This window comes from Nomascus leucogenys, chromosome 6, assembly GCF_006542625.1.
Source record: "Nomascus leucogenys isolate Asia chromosome 6, Asia_NLE_v1, whole genome shotgun sequence".
In the NCBI taxonomy this organism is placed as follows: domain Eukaryota; kingdom Metazoa; phylum Chordata; class Mammalia; order Primates; family Hylobatidae; genus Nomascus; species Nomascus leucogenys.
Window position 1 is genome coordinate 83659985 of NC_044386.1, and position 16288 is coordinate 83676272.

Consider the following 16288-nt stretch of genomic DNA (forward strand, 5'->3'; position numbering starts at 1 on the left):
ACGATCTCGGCTCATTGCAACCTCCTCCGCTGTTTCAAGTGATTCTCCTGCCTCAGCCTCCCGAGTAGCTGGGACTACAGGCGTGTACCACCATGCTCAGCTAATTTTTGTATTTTTAGTAGAGATGGGGTTTCACCATGTTGGCCAGGGTGGTCTCGATCCCTTGACCTTGTGATCTGCCAGCCTTGGCCTCCCGAAGTGCTGAAATTACAGGAGTGAGCCACTGTGCCCGGCCATTCTGCAATATTTATACTCATATTCCTTAGGGTTTTTGGTGTGAGAAGGAAGTTGGAGTTGGGAGTAGGGAAGGTCATCCATAGACTCCTCTTTATATTCCAAATTTTATTACTATTAAAGCATTTTATGTTGGTGGTAAGCATTCTGAGCATAGAACATTACCAATTGTTGCATCCTTTTGGTTTATTATCACAGACTAGATGAGACAATACAGGCCATTGCCAATGGAACCTTGAACCAGCCACTGACCAAATTGGATAGATCTTCTGAAGAGCCTTTGGGAGTTCTGGTAAATCCCAACATGTACCAGTCCCCTCCCCAGGTTAGTGGACCTTTGCTCTAACTGTTAATAAGAGAAGTTTGGCCTCAATTTTGCCTTCTTTTAAGTATGTCTATTTCATAGACTTTAGATACCAATCAGCTCTCTCAACACACCTGTACCAATCAGCTCTCTCAACACACCTGCCAACCTTATTCTCTGGCCCACATTTTTTCCATTTTTATTGCAGTACTTCTGACAAATTGACTTGTTTTATCTTCCAAGTATTTCCCAAGAAAGGGTTTTGTTAAGTACTATAGAAATTTAGACAAAAATTCCATGGTTCTTTTGTTAATGCTCTTTCTCTTTTTTTTTTTTTTTTTTTTTTGAGGCGGAGTCTCACTCTGTTGCCCAGGCTGGAGTGCAGTGGCATGATCTCAGGTCACTGCAACCTCCGCCTCCCAGGTTCAAGCTATTCTCCTGCCTCAGCCTCCTGAGTAGCTGGGACTACAGGTGCCCGCCACCACGCCCAGCTAATTTTTTGTATTTTTTAATAAAGACAGGGTTTCACCATGTTAGCCAAGATGGTCTAGATCTCCTGACCTCGTGATCCACCTGCTTCGACCTCCCAAAGTGCCCAGCTATCAATGGGTTTTATAGGGAAGCTGGCATTCATTAAAAGTAAATATTCACTGGGCGCACTTTGGGAGGCTGAGGCAGGCAGATTGCTTGAGCTTGGGAGTTCTAGACCAGCCTGAGCAACATGGTGAAACCCCGTCTCTACTAAAAATACAAAAATTAACTGGGCATGGTGGCGTGGTGCCTGTAGTCCCAGCTACTTAGGAGGCTGAGTCAGGAGAATCACCTGAGCCCAGGAGGCAGAGGTTGCAGTGAGCTATGATCATGCCACTGCACTCCAGCCTGGGCGACAGAGTGAGACCCTGTCTCAAAAAAAAAAGTAAATATTTGAGAAAAATATATGTTTGGGAATGGTGGAGAAAAAAATTCCAGGCAGAATGAATTATAGTAACAAAGGCATGTGTACACAAAAACATGGGATATAGATATAGGAATTTCCAAGCACACAAATCTAGAGAGGGAATTTCCAGGCAGAAGGTACAACACATACAAGGGCTCAGCAGCTTGAGAGCATTGCAGGTTTGGGGAATCACAAGTAATTAACTATTGTTATGGACTGATAAGTGTATTAGTTTCCTAGGGCTGCTGTAACAAAGTACCACAAATTAGGTGACCTAAAACAACAGAAATTTATTCTCCCACACCTGGAGGCTAAAAGCCCGAAATCAAGGTGTTGGAAAGACTACCTTCCCTCCGAAGGCTTTACAGGAGAATGCTTCCTTACCTCTTTAAGCTTCTGGTGGCTCTAGGTGTCTTTTGCCTTGTAGCTCATCACTCTAATCTCTGCCTCTGTCTTCACATGGACTTCTTCCCCATGTGTGTCTCCGTCACTGTGTGCGCTCTCCTCTTACAAGGATACAAGTCATTGGATTTAGGGCCTACTATAATCTAATGTAACCTCATCTTAAACTGATTACATCTGTAAAGACTATTTCCAAATAAGGTTGTATTCACAGACTCCATCTAGGTGGACATTGATTTTGGGGGGATACTACTCAACCCAGTACAGTAAGCAACATCTGATCATGAAAGATTTTTTGTCTTATGCTAATGAGTTTAGGTTTTGCCCTAAAGTAGGCAAAGAAGGGTTCTGGAAGAATTTTAACAGAAGATGGGCATGGCTTCCAAGCCTACGTAGAGAATGGATTGGAGGGAAGAGTAAGTAAGATTAGAAGCTGAGAAATTGCCAAGGAAGTCATTGTAATAGCACCATGGAAAGATGATGCAAGCCCAAATTAGTATTAAAGCACTAGTGGGGCAGTAGAGAGTTATTTAAAGACCAAAAGTGGGAGCCGGGCCTGAGACGTAGTGATACACATCTATAGTCCCAGATACTTGGGAAGCTGAGGTGGGAGGATCACTTGAGACCAGGAGTTGGAGGCTGCAGTGAGCTACGATTAAGCCACCACACTCCAGCCTGGATGACACAGTGAGACCCCATCTCTAAAAAAAAATAATTATCATCATAAAGACTAAAAATGTAGATGAAGAGACCTGTTGGCAGATTCTTTAATAGTATTATCAAAAGATAATGAGGAATTAATTTAGGAAAGTGGCTGTATAATTAGAGGGAACAGCTGTAGTAGAAATAGAAAAAATAATTTGGGCCTCAAGATTGTTCACATACCAACATTTTATGAAATTATTTATTTCCAGCCAGGTGTGGTGGCTCACGTCTGTAATCCTAGTATTTGGGGAGGCTGAGGCAGGAGGATCACTTGAAGCCAGGAGGTCAAGACCAGCCTGGGCAGCAGAGCAAGACAGTGTCTCAAAAAAAATTTTTTTTAAAGAAATTATTTATTTACCCTATAATGGATCAATTCTTTTTCCTCTTTGGTCCTCTGTAAAAACTTCTATGTCCTATTTAGTATGTACTCAATTCTGCCTTATGTTTTGAATAGTTATTTATGTGTCTGTCTTCCACTAGGCTTTAAGTTCCTTGCAAGCAAGAACCGTATCTTTTTCATATTTTATGTCTCCCTAGTTAATGTGCTTTTCACAGTTACTCAATAAATGTGTATTTATTGTAAAAATGTGTATTTTTAAGATATGCCACAATTGACAAGAATCATAAAATTGTACGGCAGAAAGATCCTTAGAAATTTATTTAGTCCAACTTCATCCTTTTCCAGTTGGAAAAACTGAAATCTTTAGGGGTTAAATGCCTAGGGTTTCGACTACCACTAGAAGTTTTTTCCTATAAGTTATTTTATGTTCATTTTTATTTATTTTTGAGACAGGATATTGTTCTGTCATCCAGGCTAGAGTGCAGTGGTATGATCACAGCTCACTGCAGCCTCTACCTCCCAGGCTCAAGAGATCCTCCCATCTCAGCTTCTCAAGTGGCTCAGACTACAGTAGCCACATGCCATCATACCTTACTAATTTGTATATTTTTTTGCAGAGAAGAGTTTTGCCTTGTTGCCCAAGTTGGTCTTAAACTTCTGGGCTCAAGCAATCCTCCTGCCTTGGCCTCCTTAAGTGCTGGGATTACAGACATCGGCCATCATGCCTGGCCCTTATTATTATTTTTAAAGACACAGGATCTCACCATGTTGCCCAGGCTGGCCTTGAACTTGTGGGCTCAAGTGATCCTCCTGCCTCACCTCCTGAGTAGCTAGTGATGCTACAGGCATGCATCACTGTGTCCAGCTTTATAAATTATTAAATTTTTTAAAAAGATAACTCCAAATATCATCATGCTAATTGCCTTTATTTTTAAATTTTAATTTTGGAGCACATGGTATCGTTGCTCTGGAAGAAACATTAACCTTTGCCATTCTCTGTCTGAACTGTTGCCAAGACTCTTCACTCTCCTGTAATTACCTGTACCTTATAATTCTCTATTCTTTTTATATGATGGGAGCCCTGTTTTAGTAGTCCTCTATCCTCTCTTTCAGGAGACAAGTTCTTCATTTCAGGGTAAGAGAATATTTCATACATCCAGTAGTCAGAACTGCTGCCTCTGACCTGACAACATCTGTTTGGCTTTGTCATGGTGCCAGCATGTGACACTGCCCCTAAGCACATGCAGAATTGTGGACCAAAATGTTGAACCTTCATTTACCTCACAGAATTCTATTGAAAAATTATCCAGAACCAAGTATGGATCATTAAGTATAAATTGGAAATAATTATAGCTCTTTTGGTCTGATATTTGTGCTGTTGCTGGAATTAGTAAGCATTGTATGGAGATTTCAGCATTCTAATTATTCTTTAAGATGGACCTTGTTATCATACCTGAGACTTCTACTGAATGTATACTATCTCTACCCTTTTGGCCTTATTTCAGACAAAGATGGGATTTATTTTTCATTTGTTGTTATTGTTCTGAGACAGAGTCTCACTCTCTTGCCCAGGCTGGAGTGTAGTGGCACAATCTTGGCTCACTGCAACCTCCACCTTCTGGGTTCAAATGATTCTCCTGCCTCTGCCTCCTGAGTAGCTGGGATTATAGGCACCTGCCACCATGCCCGGCTAATTTTTGTAGTTTTAGTAGAGATGGGGCTTCACCATGTTAGCCAGACTGGCCTAGAACTCCTGACCTCAAGTGATCCACCCGCCTTGGCCTCTCAAAGTGCTGGGATTACAGGCGTGAGCCACGATGCCCAGCCTGGTATTTATTTTTCTAAGAAAAATGTTCCCAATATGATTTCCTCATTATTAGCATTCACATCATTTTGTCTACCTACCCCAGATTCTTGCCTTATAAGACAAAACTGTATGTTTGTTTTTCTGTGTAGTGGGTTGACTACACAGGTGCAGCCTCACAGAAGAAGGCTTTCCGTTCTTCAGGATTGGGACTAGAGTTCAACTCATTTCAGCACCAGTTGCGAATCCAGGATCAAGAATTTCAGGAAGGCTTTGATGGTGGCTGGTGCCTCTCTATACATCAGCCCTGGGCTTCTCTGCTTGTCAGAGGGATTAAAAGGTAAGAATAAAAATGAATCTGGGCAGTGGAAGATCTTAGAGTGACATAAATTTAATTTAGAAATATGGATTGGAATTAGTTTTCCTCAATCTAGTGATGATTTATAATACTCTTCAATAAATAGAACTTTGAACAACATATTCATATTACTGACTTGGTAGTAGTATATTTTAAAATTAATTTTAAAACATTTAAATTGACAAATATAGTAGTAGTTTTTGTACTGAATAGCTTAAACAAACCGAGCTTAAAAAGGCTAAGAAACAAAGTCATAACAAAGATAGAAGACTAATTTTTTCATCTTTGGAAGGAAATCTATTGAAAAAACTTCTCTTGGCTTTGTCTTTGTAATATACTACTCAGCAACCTTAATAATTTGATCCTATTTGAAACATAGTTTTGTTGCCTATTTACTTATTAAGATACCAGCATAACTGATTTTATTTTCCTGTCCATAGATCTAACTATTAATCTGGCTAATAATATTGAGAAACTATTTTATCACAAAATCCTTTTCTACAAAAGTAGGGGAAATTGAGATAAGTAGAGGTATTATACAGCTGAGTTACACGTATTACTGATGATAATATTTAATAGCTTACTATTCCATGGTGTCTTGTGTTTTTTTTCTTTTCTTTTTTTTTTTTAAGACCGAGTCTCGCTCTGTCACCAGGCTGGAGTGCAGTGGCGCGGTCTCGGCTCACTGCAACCTCCGCCTCCCAGGTTCATGTCATTCTCCTGCCTCAGCCTCCCAGGTAGCTGGGACTACAGGCGCCCGCCACCACGCGTGGTTAATGTTTGTATTTTTAGTAGAGACGGGGTTTCACCGTGTTAGCCAGGATGGTCTCGATCTCCTGGACCTCGTGATCTGCCCACCTCGGCCTCCCAAAGTGCTGGGATTACAGACGTGAGCCACCGCACCCGACGTGTTTGTTTCTTAATTCAGTTTTTAAAAATAGTGTTTTTCTTGACTTTTATTATCCATGTAAATGGAAAACTGTAAAGCACAGAAAAGTAGCTAGAAAAAGAAAGATTACCTAAATCCCACACCAAGAAACCGCTGTTATTAGCATTTTGGAGTGTTTCTATCTTTTTTTTGAGACAGAGTCTTGCTCTGTCGCCCAGGCTAGAGTGCAGTGGCCTGATCTTGGCTCACTGCAACCTCTGCCTCCCGGGTTCAAGCAATTCTGCAGCCTCAGCCTCCCGAGTAGCTGGGATTACAGGCGCCCGCCACCACGCCTGGTTAATTTTCGTATTTTTAGTAGAGATGGGGTTTCATCATGTTGGCCAGGGTGGTCTCGAACTCCTGACATCATGATCCGCGCACCTTGGCCTCCCAAACTGCTGGGATTACAGGTGTGAGCCACTGTGCCTGGCTTCTTTTTTTTTTTTTTTTTTTTTTTTTGAGACGAAGTTTTGCTCGTTTCCCAGGCTGGAGTGCAATGGTGCGATATCAGCTCACTGCAACCTCCACCTCTTGGGTTCAAGCCATTCTCCTGCCTCAGCCTCCTGAGTAGCTGGGATTACACGCATGCGCCACCACGCCTGGCTAATTTTGTATTTTTAGTAGAGACAAGGTTTCTCCATGTTGGTCAGGCTGGTCTCAAACTCCCAAACTCAGGTGATCGGACCGCCTCAGCCTCCTAAAGTGCTGGGATTACAGGTGTGAGCCACTGTGCCCGGCTGTTTCTATTTTTCTTGTGTAAGTTGTTAAATGGTGAGAGCATGATATATATGTTTGTGTTTTTCTTCTTTCACTTATCATTACAACATATTTCTTTTGCTTCTTTTTTTTTTTTTTTTTTTTTTTTGAAACGGAGTCTCGCTCTGTCGCCCTGGCTGGAGTGCAGTGGCGTGATCTTGGCTCACTGCAAGCTCGGCATCCCAGGTTCACATCATTCTCCTGCCTCAGCCTCCTGAGTAGCTGGGACTATGGGTGCCCGCCACCACGCCCAGCTAATTTTTGTGTGTATGTGTTTTTAGTAGAGATGGTGTTTCACCGTGTTAGCCAGGATGTTCTCGATCTCCTGATCTTGTGATCTGCCCGCCTTGGCCTTTCAAAGTGCTGGGATTACAGACGTGAGCCACCGTGCCAGGCCATTTCTTATTTTTTTCTATTAGAATTTTATATGCCTGGCAATGTCCCAACTCATAGCAGTAAAAACACCTTATATTTAAATAGAATTTTAGTTTTCAAGGCAGTAGCTCTATGAAATACAGTCATGTGCTGCATAACGACTTTTCAATCAGCAATGGAACACATGTACAACAGTGGTCCCATAAGATTATAATACCGGCCGGTCACGGTGGCTCATGCCTGTAATCCCAGCACTTTAGGAGGCCGAGGTGGGCAGATCACAAGTTCATGGTGAAACCCCGTTTCTACTAAAAATATAAAAATTAGCCAGGCGTGGTAGTATGTGCCTGTAATCCCAGCTACTCGAGAGGCTGAGGCAGGAGAATTTCTTGAACCCGGGAGGTGGAGGTTGCAGTGAGCCAAGATCGCGTCATTACACTCCAGCCTGGGCGATAGAGCGAGACTCCATCTGGAAAAAAAAAATTATAATACTATATTTTTACGCTACCTTTTCTTTTCTTTCTTTCTTTTATTTTTTTTTTAGACAGGATCTCGCTCTGTTGCCCAGGCTGGAGTGCAGTGGCATGATCTCAGCTTGCTGCAACCTCCACCTTCCAGGTTCAAGCATTCTCCTGCCTCAGCCTCTCGAGTAGCTGGGATTACAGACGTGCACCACCATGCCCGGCTAATTTTTGTATTTTTAGAAGAGATGGGGTTTTGCCCTGTTGGCCAGGCTGGTCTCAAACTCCTGACCTCAAGTGATCCACCCGCCTCCACTTCCCAAAGTGCTGGGATTACAGGCATGAGCCACCATGCTCAGCCTTTACTGTACTTTTTCTATGTCTAGATGTATTTACATATGCAAATAGTTACCACTGTGCTCCAGTTGCCTACAGTATTCTGTACAGTAACATGCTGTACAAGTTTGTAACTTAAGAACAAGAGGCTGCCGGGCACGGTGGCTCACGCCTATAATCCCAGCACTTTGGGAGGCCAAGGCAGGCAGATCACAAGGTCAAGAGATTGAGACCATCCTAACATGGTGAAACCCCATCTCTACTAAAAATACAAAAATTAGCTGGGTGTGGTGGCATGTGCCTGTAGTCCCAGATACTTGGGAGGCTGAGGCCAGAGAATCACTTGAACCCAGGAGGCAGAGGTTGCAGTGAGCCGAGGTTGCGCCACTGCTCTCCAGTCTGGCGACACAGCAAGACTCCGTCTCAAAAAAAAAAAAAAGCAAATGGGTGTGGTTCTAATGGAAGAGTAAAGATAAGCGTTTTTATTTACTTAAATTATTTTAAATAATAAAAAGTAACATTCTTGGGAGTTATGTGTAGATGAGGATTTTTCTGTCAGGTTGGAGGACAAATCAACTAATCTTCTAAGGAAAGGTTAGCCTTTGACTCAAGGGCAAGGATTTCCACATCTCTAATATGACTTATATGCCTTGAAAATACAGGATTTGTATTGTAGAAGCACCAAGACTGGTCAGGGCTCCAAATCTGAGTTGTAGGGATCAGGTGAAAAGCAGTCGAGTTGAGAGAGATGACTTGTCACTATTCTGATGGAGGAGAAATTAGTGGACAGAGTTCATCCTCAAGTGAAAGGTATTGTGAGAGAAAAGTGTTTTTGACAAAAGATACTGCTCTTGGGAAGGCATCATCTATAGACCTCTTGGTTCAACTGGATAATTTGCTATAGGATTTGTTATATATTATGGGATATTCCAGGAAACTAGAATTTAGATCCTTCCCACTAAATTTGTTATTTGTTTAAGGGTGGAGGGCAGATCCTGGTACACACCCCACAGAGGACGACTTTGGATAGCAGCCACAGCTAAAAAACCCTCCCCTCAAGAAGTCTCAGAACTCCAGGCTACATATCGTCTTCTTCGTGGGAAAGGTAACAGCCGTATATTCTCTTTGCAATTTTACTTTGTGAGAGAAGTCATTGACGTTCATCATCTTCCACTTCCTTCTTTCTTTGGTTTTTTCTTTGTTAAAAGAGACTTTTAATCTTTGTATACGTTTGTTTGTTTAGTGGTAAATCATTGACAGCGTTCAAAGCATTAATCTGTCAAAACAGTGCAAATAAAAATATCAATTTCCAACACAAGAAATCAACTAGTCTTAATTTTTTTTATCTGAGAAAATCATCTTCTTTAAGGGTAAAATTACTAGTGTAAACTCTGAGATCCTTACATTGGGAAGAACAACCACAAATAGGAATTCTCATTGAGAGTGGCCTAAATAGACGCCTGCTATTGTATTTGGACAAATCAAAGTTGATTGACTTAAGCAACGTATTTTGGGAATCACCCCAAGAATACTAACTTTGGATCCTTAAAAAGACTTCTGACCTTTGGGCATCCTGTTTTTCCTTCGTCTCATCCAGCTCATACAGTTGTTTTGAGGGTAGAATAAAAGGACAACTACACAACCATCTTTAAAGGTTTTTAAGAAACAAGGCTGGCTGGGTGTGGTGGCTCATGCCTGTAATCCCAGCACTTTGGGAGGCCGAGGCGGGTGGATCATGAGGTCAGGAGATCGAGACCATCCTGGCTAACATGGTGAAACCCCGTCTCTACTAAAAATACAAAAAAAATTAGCCGGGCGTGGTGGCAGGCGCCTGTAGTCCCAGCTACTTGGGAGGCTGAGGCAGGAGAATGGCGTGAACCCGGGAGGCGGAGCTTGCAGTGAGCCGAGATCGCACCACTGCACTCCAGGCTGGGTGACAGAGTGAGACTCCGTCTCAAAAAAAAAAAGAAGGCTTAAAGAATCACTAGGAATAAAAAGTTCATGCTTCCTTAAAAGCACTTTTCTTTTTTATTTTTTTTTTTGAGACAGAGTCTCGTTCTGTAACCAGACTGGAGTGCAGTGGCGCCATCTCTTCTCACTGCAACCTCCGCCTTCCACGTTCAAGTGATTCTCCTGCCTCAGCCTTCCGAGTAGCTGGGACCACAGGCGCATGCCACCACATCCAGCTAATTTTTTGTATTTTTAGTAGAGACAAGGTTTCACCATGTTGGCCAGGCTGGTCTTGAACTCCTGACCTCAAGTGATCTGCCTGCCTTGGCCTCCCAAAGTGCTGGGGTTACAGGTGTGAGCCACTGCGCCTGGCCTAAAAGCACACTTCTATTTCGATTGATATGACTGGCTTGTTTTAAAGACATTCATTCTTACGGTTTTAATCACATTTTGATGTTTTTTTTTTCTTGTCACCTGTAACTGCCTTACTTTGCTTCCAAAACTCATCACTGCCAAACTCCAATCTGATCCAATGGCGTATAGTAGAATTGATTTGTATTAGGATGAATTTGTGGGGTTCTTGAACTTTGATGGCATGAAGGCAAAGGAAAAATTTTCTAGCTTAACATGTGGATAGTGGACTAAGCCACTCACTAGATTTTTTTGCTAAAATGCAAACAGTTGTGCCAAGTAAATCTCACTGTTTTCCTTATGTCTACAAATAGATAATGGAAAAAGTTATTAATGTTTGTTCAGAATTGAAAACAGATTCCTGAGTTCCAAGATCACAAAGGAGGAAATTTATTCAATATTTTTGTTATTCCTGATTCAGATGTGGAATTTCCTAATGACTATCCGTCAGGTTGTCTTCTGGGCTGTGTGGACCTAATTGACTGCTTGTCCCAGAAGCAATTTAAGGAGCAGGTGAGTAAAGAATACTTTTTTTTTTTTTAAATAGAGACAGGGTTTCACCATGTTGGCTAGGCTGGTCTTGAACTCCTGGCCTCAAGTGATCCTCCCTCCTTGGCCTCTTAAAAGTGCTGGGATTATAGGCGTGAGCCACCACACCCAGCCTGGTGCATATAAATATCTGTATAAAAAGCTATTTCCAGGCCGGGTGCCGGTGGCTCAGGCCTGTAATCCCAACACTTTGGGAGGCCGAGGCAGGCGGATCACGAGGTCAGGAGATCAAGACCATCCTGGCTAACACAGTGAAACCCTGTCTCTACTAAAAATACAAAAAATTAGCCGGGCGTGGTGGCATGTACCTGTAGTCCCAGCTACTCCAAAGGCTGAGGCAGGAGAATAGCTTGAACCTGGGAGATGGAGGTTGCAGTGAGCCGAGGTCCTGCCACTGCACTCCAGCCTGGGCAACCGAGTGAGATTCCTTCTGGGGGAAAAAAAAAGCTATTGCCACAATCCAGCTAACAAGTATATAGGGTCTTCATGCCTTACCAAAACCTTGCTTCTTTTGAAGAAACCCTTGATTATCCCTTGAATTATTTTGATTGAGGGATGGGAATACTAGGATCTGTTATTGCTAATTCTGGAGCTTTTGGTCCAGGCTATTGAACTCATGATAGGCAAATGTATTTGACCCTGATTGCCAGGACTATGCTGTATTTGGGAGGAGGTATGTGTATTTATGTATGAATGTACATATGTATGCATTTATATATTTTTATTTTTATCACTAAAGATTGAACTGACAGGTCGGGCGCAGTGGCTCACACCTGCAGTCCCAGCACTTTGGGAAGCCGAGGCGGGTGGATCACTTTAGGTCAGGAGTTTGAGACCAACCTGGCCAACATGGTGAAACCCCGCTTCTACTAAAAATACAAAAATTAGCCTGGTGTGGTGGCGCATGCCTGTAATCCCAGCTACTCAGGAGGCTGAGGCAGGAGAATTGCTTGAACCCAGGAGGCGGAGGTTGTAGTGAGCTGAGATCGTGCCACTGCACTCCAGCCTGGGCAACAGAGTGAGACTCTGTCTCAAAAAAAAAAAAAAAAAAAAGATGGGCATGGTGGCTCACACCTGTAATCCCAGCACTTTGGGAGGCCAAGGCGGGCAGATCATGAGGTCAGGAGATCAAGACTATCCTGGCTAACACAGTCAAACCCCATCTCTACTAAAAATACAAAAAAAATTGCTGGGTGTGATGGCACGCACTTGTAGTCCCAACTATTCGGGAGGCTGAGGCAGGAGAATCTCCTGAACCCAGAAGGCGGAGGTTGCAGTGAGCTGAGATCATGCCACGGCACTCTGGCCTGGGCAACAGAGCAAGACTCTGTCCGTCCCCCCCACAAAAAAAACATTAAACTGATGTAACTAAAGTACATTTTTGAACAGCAGAGGGAGCCGAAAGACTTTAACTTAATTAGAAAATTCCTGAAATGTAGGACCTTTATGTTTAGACACAGAACTAGCAGAAATCCAAAACAGGAAAAGTCCATCCTTGAGCACAAACAGTCTTACCTATCAGTATGGTTTTCCTGTTCTTTGAACAGTTGCTTTAGATAATAGGGCGTCCACCAGTGTGCTGAAGAAAAAGAGCTTCAGTTTCATTTTTCTCAGCAAATTCTCTTTTTCAGACTTACTTACCTTTCATTACTGTTATTACTGTCTACTGTTTTCCTTTACTGTTCCCAGCCATTTTACCCTGTGTATTCTTTGCTCTTTATTTTTTTTTTTTGGAAGCTGGGTCTCACTGTCGTCCAGGCTGGAGTGCCAATCTTGGCTCACTGCAACCTCTGCCTCCTGGGCTTAAGTGATCCTCCCACCTCAGCCTCCCAGTAGCTGGGACTACAGGCACATACCACCATGCCCAACTAATTTTTGTATTTTTAGTGGAGACAAGGTTTCACCATGTTGGCCAAGCTGGTCTTGAACTCCTGGCCTCAAGTGATCCACCCGCCTCAGCTTCCCAAAGTGCTTTGATTATAGGTGTGAGCCACTGTGGCCAGCCTACTGACTGATTTTAACTAACACTTATTATCCCTCTAGATTTATGTCTTTCATTTCCTTGTGAGTTACCTCCTCTGCCTCCTCTGATTATGTGTGTGAGTACAATGCATGCATTTTGGTGTGAATTTTGAGTTCTAGCGTTTTGTTCTTCCCTTAGTATCTGATCCAGACCTAGGCAAAACCATAGACACATGGAGGCTGTCCCCTGCACTTTTGTGCCTGCACTATCCCTCTGAGCCTTTTGCCCATTTTTTTCAATGTCTACTTTCTTCCTCCCCGCTCCCTTTTTTTTCCCCCAGTCTAGAAGTAATATTATAAAAATACCTTACACTGGTGTAGGCTTTACAGTTTTGGAGATTCACAGTCGTTAACAGCTTAGTATAACATACTGCATTATGTTTTCTTCCTGGGATATGTATTTGCATTCTAAAAGAGAACCCAGGAGCATCTGGCAGTGTGGATTATGGTTTTTGGCAAGAGGCCTTGCTTTATTTTCTCATCTATTGATCAAGCAAACCACCACCTGATACAAGGTTAAATGATTTCAATCTCTAGATAGCCAATCTTCTTTGTGCCACAAATTTGTGTAGAGAAGGGTAGGAAACTATAATCCTGATCTATGGAATACTATGAAGGTTATAGGAATTAGAAATCTAATTAAAACAAGTCTTGTTGATTTCCGAAGGATACCTCTTTTTCACGATACTTCTCCTTGAACTTATATTGTATCTCATTTCCTGAGGTTGCTTCGAACAGCATGTAGAAGTGCAGGAATCCTCCCATATGTTTCCAGCTAGAGGTGCTGGCAACTCTCTTTATGAATGTCTCTGATATATAACATTAAAATATAACAGAAGCCAGAAGCCACTAGGCTTCATCAGACATGAGAATCCCATACCCATTTTCCCTATGGTTGGCTTTTCTGTAACTTTTTTCCACTGTTTCTTTTTTCTTTTTTTTTTGAGACAGAGTCTCACTCTGTTGCCCAGGCTGGAGTGCAGTGGTGCGATCTTGGCTCACTGCAACCTCTGCCTCTCAGGATCAAGCGATTCTCTTGCCTCACCCTCCTGAGTAGCTGGGATTACAGGTGCATACCACCACACCTGGCCATTGTTTTTTTTTTTTGTATTTTTAGTAGAGGCAGGGTTTCACCATGTTGGTCAGGCTGGTCTCGAACTCCTGACCTCAGGTGATCCACCCGCATTGACCTCCCAAAGTGCTGGGATTACAGGTGTGAGCCACTGTGCCCAGCCTCCACCATTTCTTTTCTGTGTTTAAGGGTAGCATATGAATTTATTTAGAATTGATGTTAGCCCTATTTTTATCTTATTTATTGAGTAAAAAGTTTATCAGTTTTAAAAGTTGTAGCTTTTGGGTTGGGTGTGGTGGCTCACGCCTATAATCCTAGCACTTTGAGAGGCTGAGGCCGGTGGGTCACTTGAGGCTAGGAGTTCGAGACCAACCTGGCAACATGGCAAAACCCCGTCTCTACTAAAGAAACAAAAATTAGCTGGGTGTGGTGGCGCATACCTGTAATCCCAGCTACTAGAGAGACTGAGGCATGAGAATCTCTTGAACTTGGGAGGTGGAGGCTGCAGTGAGCTGAAATTGCACCACTGCACTCCACCCTGGGTGACAGAGTGAGACTGTTTCTCAAAAAAAAAAAAAAAAAAAGTTGCAGCTTTGGTATTTGGCTGCCTTTTAGAAAATATCAAGACCACCCTTTGGGCCGGGCGGTGGCTCACGCCTGTAATCCCAGCACTTTGGGAGGCCGAGGAGGGCAGATCATGAGGTCAGGAGATCGAGACCATCCTGGCTAACACGGTGAAACCCCATCTCTACTAAAAAAAATACAAAAAAATTAGCTGGGCATGGTGGTGGGTGCCTGTAGTCCCAGCTACTCAGGAGGCTGAGGCAGGAGAATGGCGTGAACCCAGGAGGCGGAGCTTGCAGTGAGCAGAGATCGAGCCACTGCACCCCATGACGACTGAGCGAGACTCAGTCTCAAAAAAAAAAAAAAAAAATACCACCCTTTGTAATTTACCTGTCTCTGTTTGAGCTAGAGTTCTGAGATGTAAGAAATGTAGTTGTCAGGCCAGGTGCGGTGGCTCACGCCTGTAATCCCAGCACTTTGGGAGGCCGAGGCAGGTGGATCACTTGAGGTCAGGAGTTCGAGACCAGCCTGGCCAACATGGTGAAACCCCGTCTCTACTAAAAAAACTACAAAAATTAGCCAGGCATGGTGGCAGGAGCCTTTAATCCCAGCTTCTGGGGAGGCTGAGGCAGGAGAATTGCTTGAACCTAGGAGGCAGAGGTTGCAGTGAGCCGAGATTGTGCCACTGCACTCCAGCCTGAGTGACAAGAGCAAAATTCTGTCTCAAAAAAAAAAAAAATAAAAATAGAAAAAGAAATGTAGTTGTCTAATCTGTTATACCAGCCTCATTCTTGTTTCTGAATGAATGAGTTGAGAGTTTAGGAATAATGGCTCTTAACTAGCATTTACCAAACTATCCCATGGCATAGGTGTTCTCTGAAACACAAATTTGGGAAATATCTTTGGATTAAACATATCTGTTTACTGTAGAACATCTCAGAGCCCTTAATATGCTAGTGTGGATTATGACTCTCTATGAGGTGGATATAACATGCAGTGTTCTCAAACCTTCGAGCATAAATTAATCCCCCACTCGCACATGCACTACCTATTTACATACTACAGAACGGTATTTACAGTTTAGGAAGTGTTAGTCTAAGTATGCTTGATTTTTCTTTATTCTCATAGGTCAACTCACTGAGAGAGAACCATCTAGGAAGTAGTTTCCTAACCTGTGACCTGTGTCTTCCTTCAGTATCTCCATATTCATTTATCACCTGGTTGAATTGCATTTTCTTTGAAAACTAATGTGGATCTAGTAATTTTTATTTCAACTGAAACTAACTTCCTGTGTGACTTGGACTACATTTTGCCTTTATATGCTGTTCCTTTTTCTTTTCCCCCCAAAATTCAATAATTTACTTCTGACCTCACATTCTTGGCCTTTCTTTGACAAGTTAAAATACACTAAACCCTCACTATTTTTGGCATAGTGTGATGATTTAGTCCTCTTAAAAAAAGAAAGTCGAAAAGGTTTTGTTAGTGGTTGTTTTAAAATCAAGTGCACTACCCTGTTAAATGGCTTTAAAAAATATGTGCTTTCTCCTGAGCCATGAACTAGTCTTCCTTTTATCTTCTAAGATTAGTATGGCCAGCATGACTAATTTGTGCCAGAAAAAATTCTTCTAGACCCTCAACCCTCCTGAGTAATGGCAGAGGATCAGCCTAGAGAAGGTAGAAGTGATATAGAAAAGGCTATGGGTTCAACTCAGGGTAAAAAGGTAGATGAGAGCCATCTCGTTAAAGCTTCTCCTGTGATTCCCCTGGAAGGAGCCCATGC

General features: G+C 42.6%; 1 protein-coding gene across 5 annotated transcripts in view; it reads left to right on the forward strand.

Moving 5' to 3' along the window:
- Positions 1-16288, forward strand: part of TRIP4 (thyroid hormone receptor interactor 4) — a 68718-nt gene that overhangs the window by 26387 nt on the left and 26043 nt on the right. For 4 of the 5 annotated variants that reach the window (XR_004030538.1, XM_004093098.2, XM_030814548.1 and 1 more), the window contains exons 8-11: positions 433-559; positions 4879-5066; positions 8921-9045; positions 10723-10814. Coding sequence is in view for 4 of the 5 variants with exons in the window: in XM_004093098.2 (XP_004093146.2) it covers positions 433-559; positions 4879-5066; positions 8921-9045; positions 10723-10814 (532 nt within the window). In the remaining variant the exon portion in view is untranslated. The remainder of the gene's footprint in view (positions 1-432; positions 560-4878; positions 5067-8920; positions 9046-10722; positions 10815-16288) is intronic. The other variant, XM_030814546.1, reaches the window with a different exon arrangement.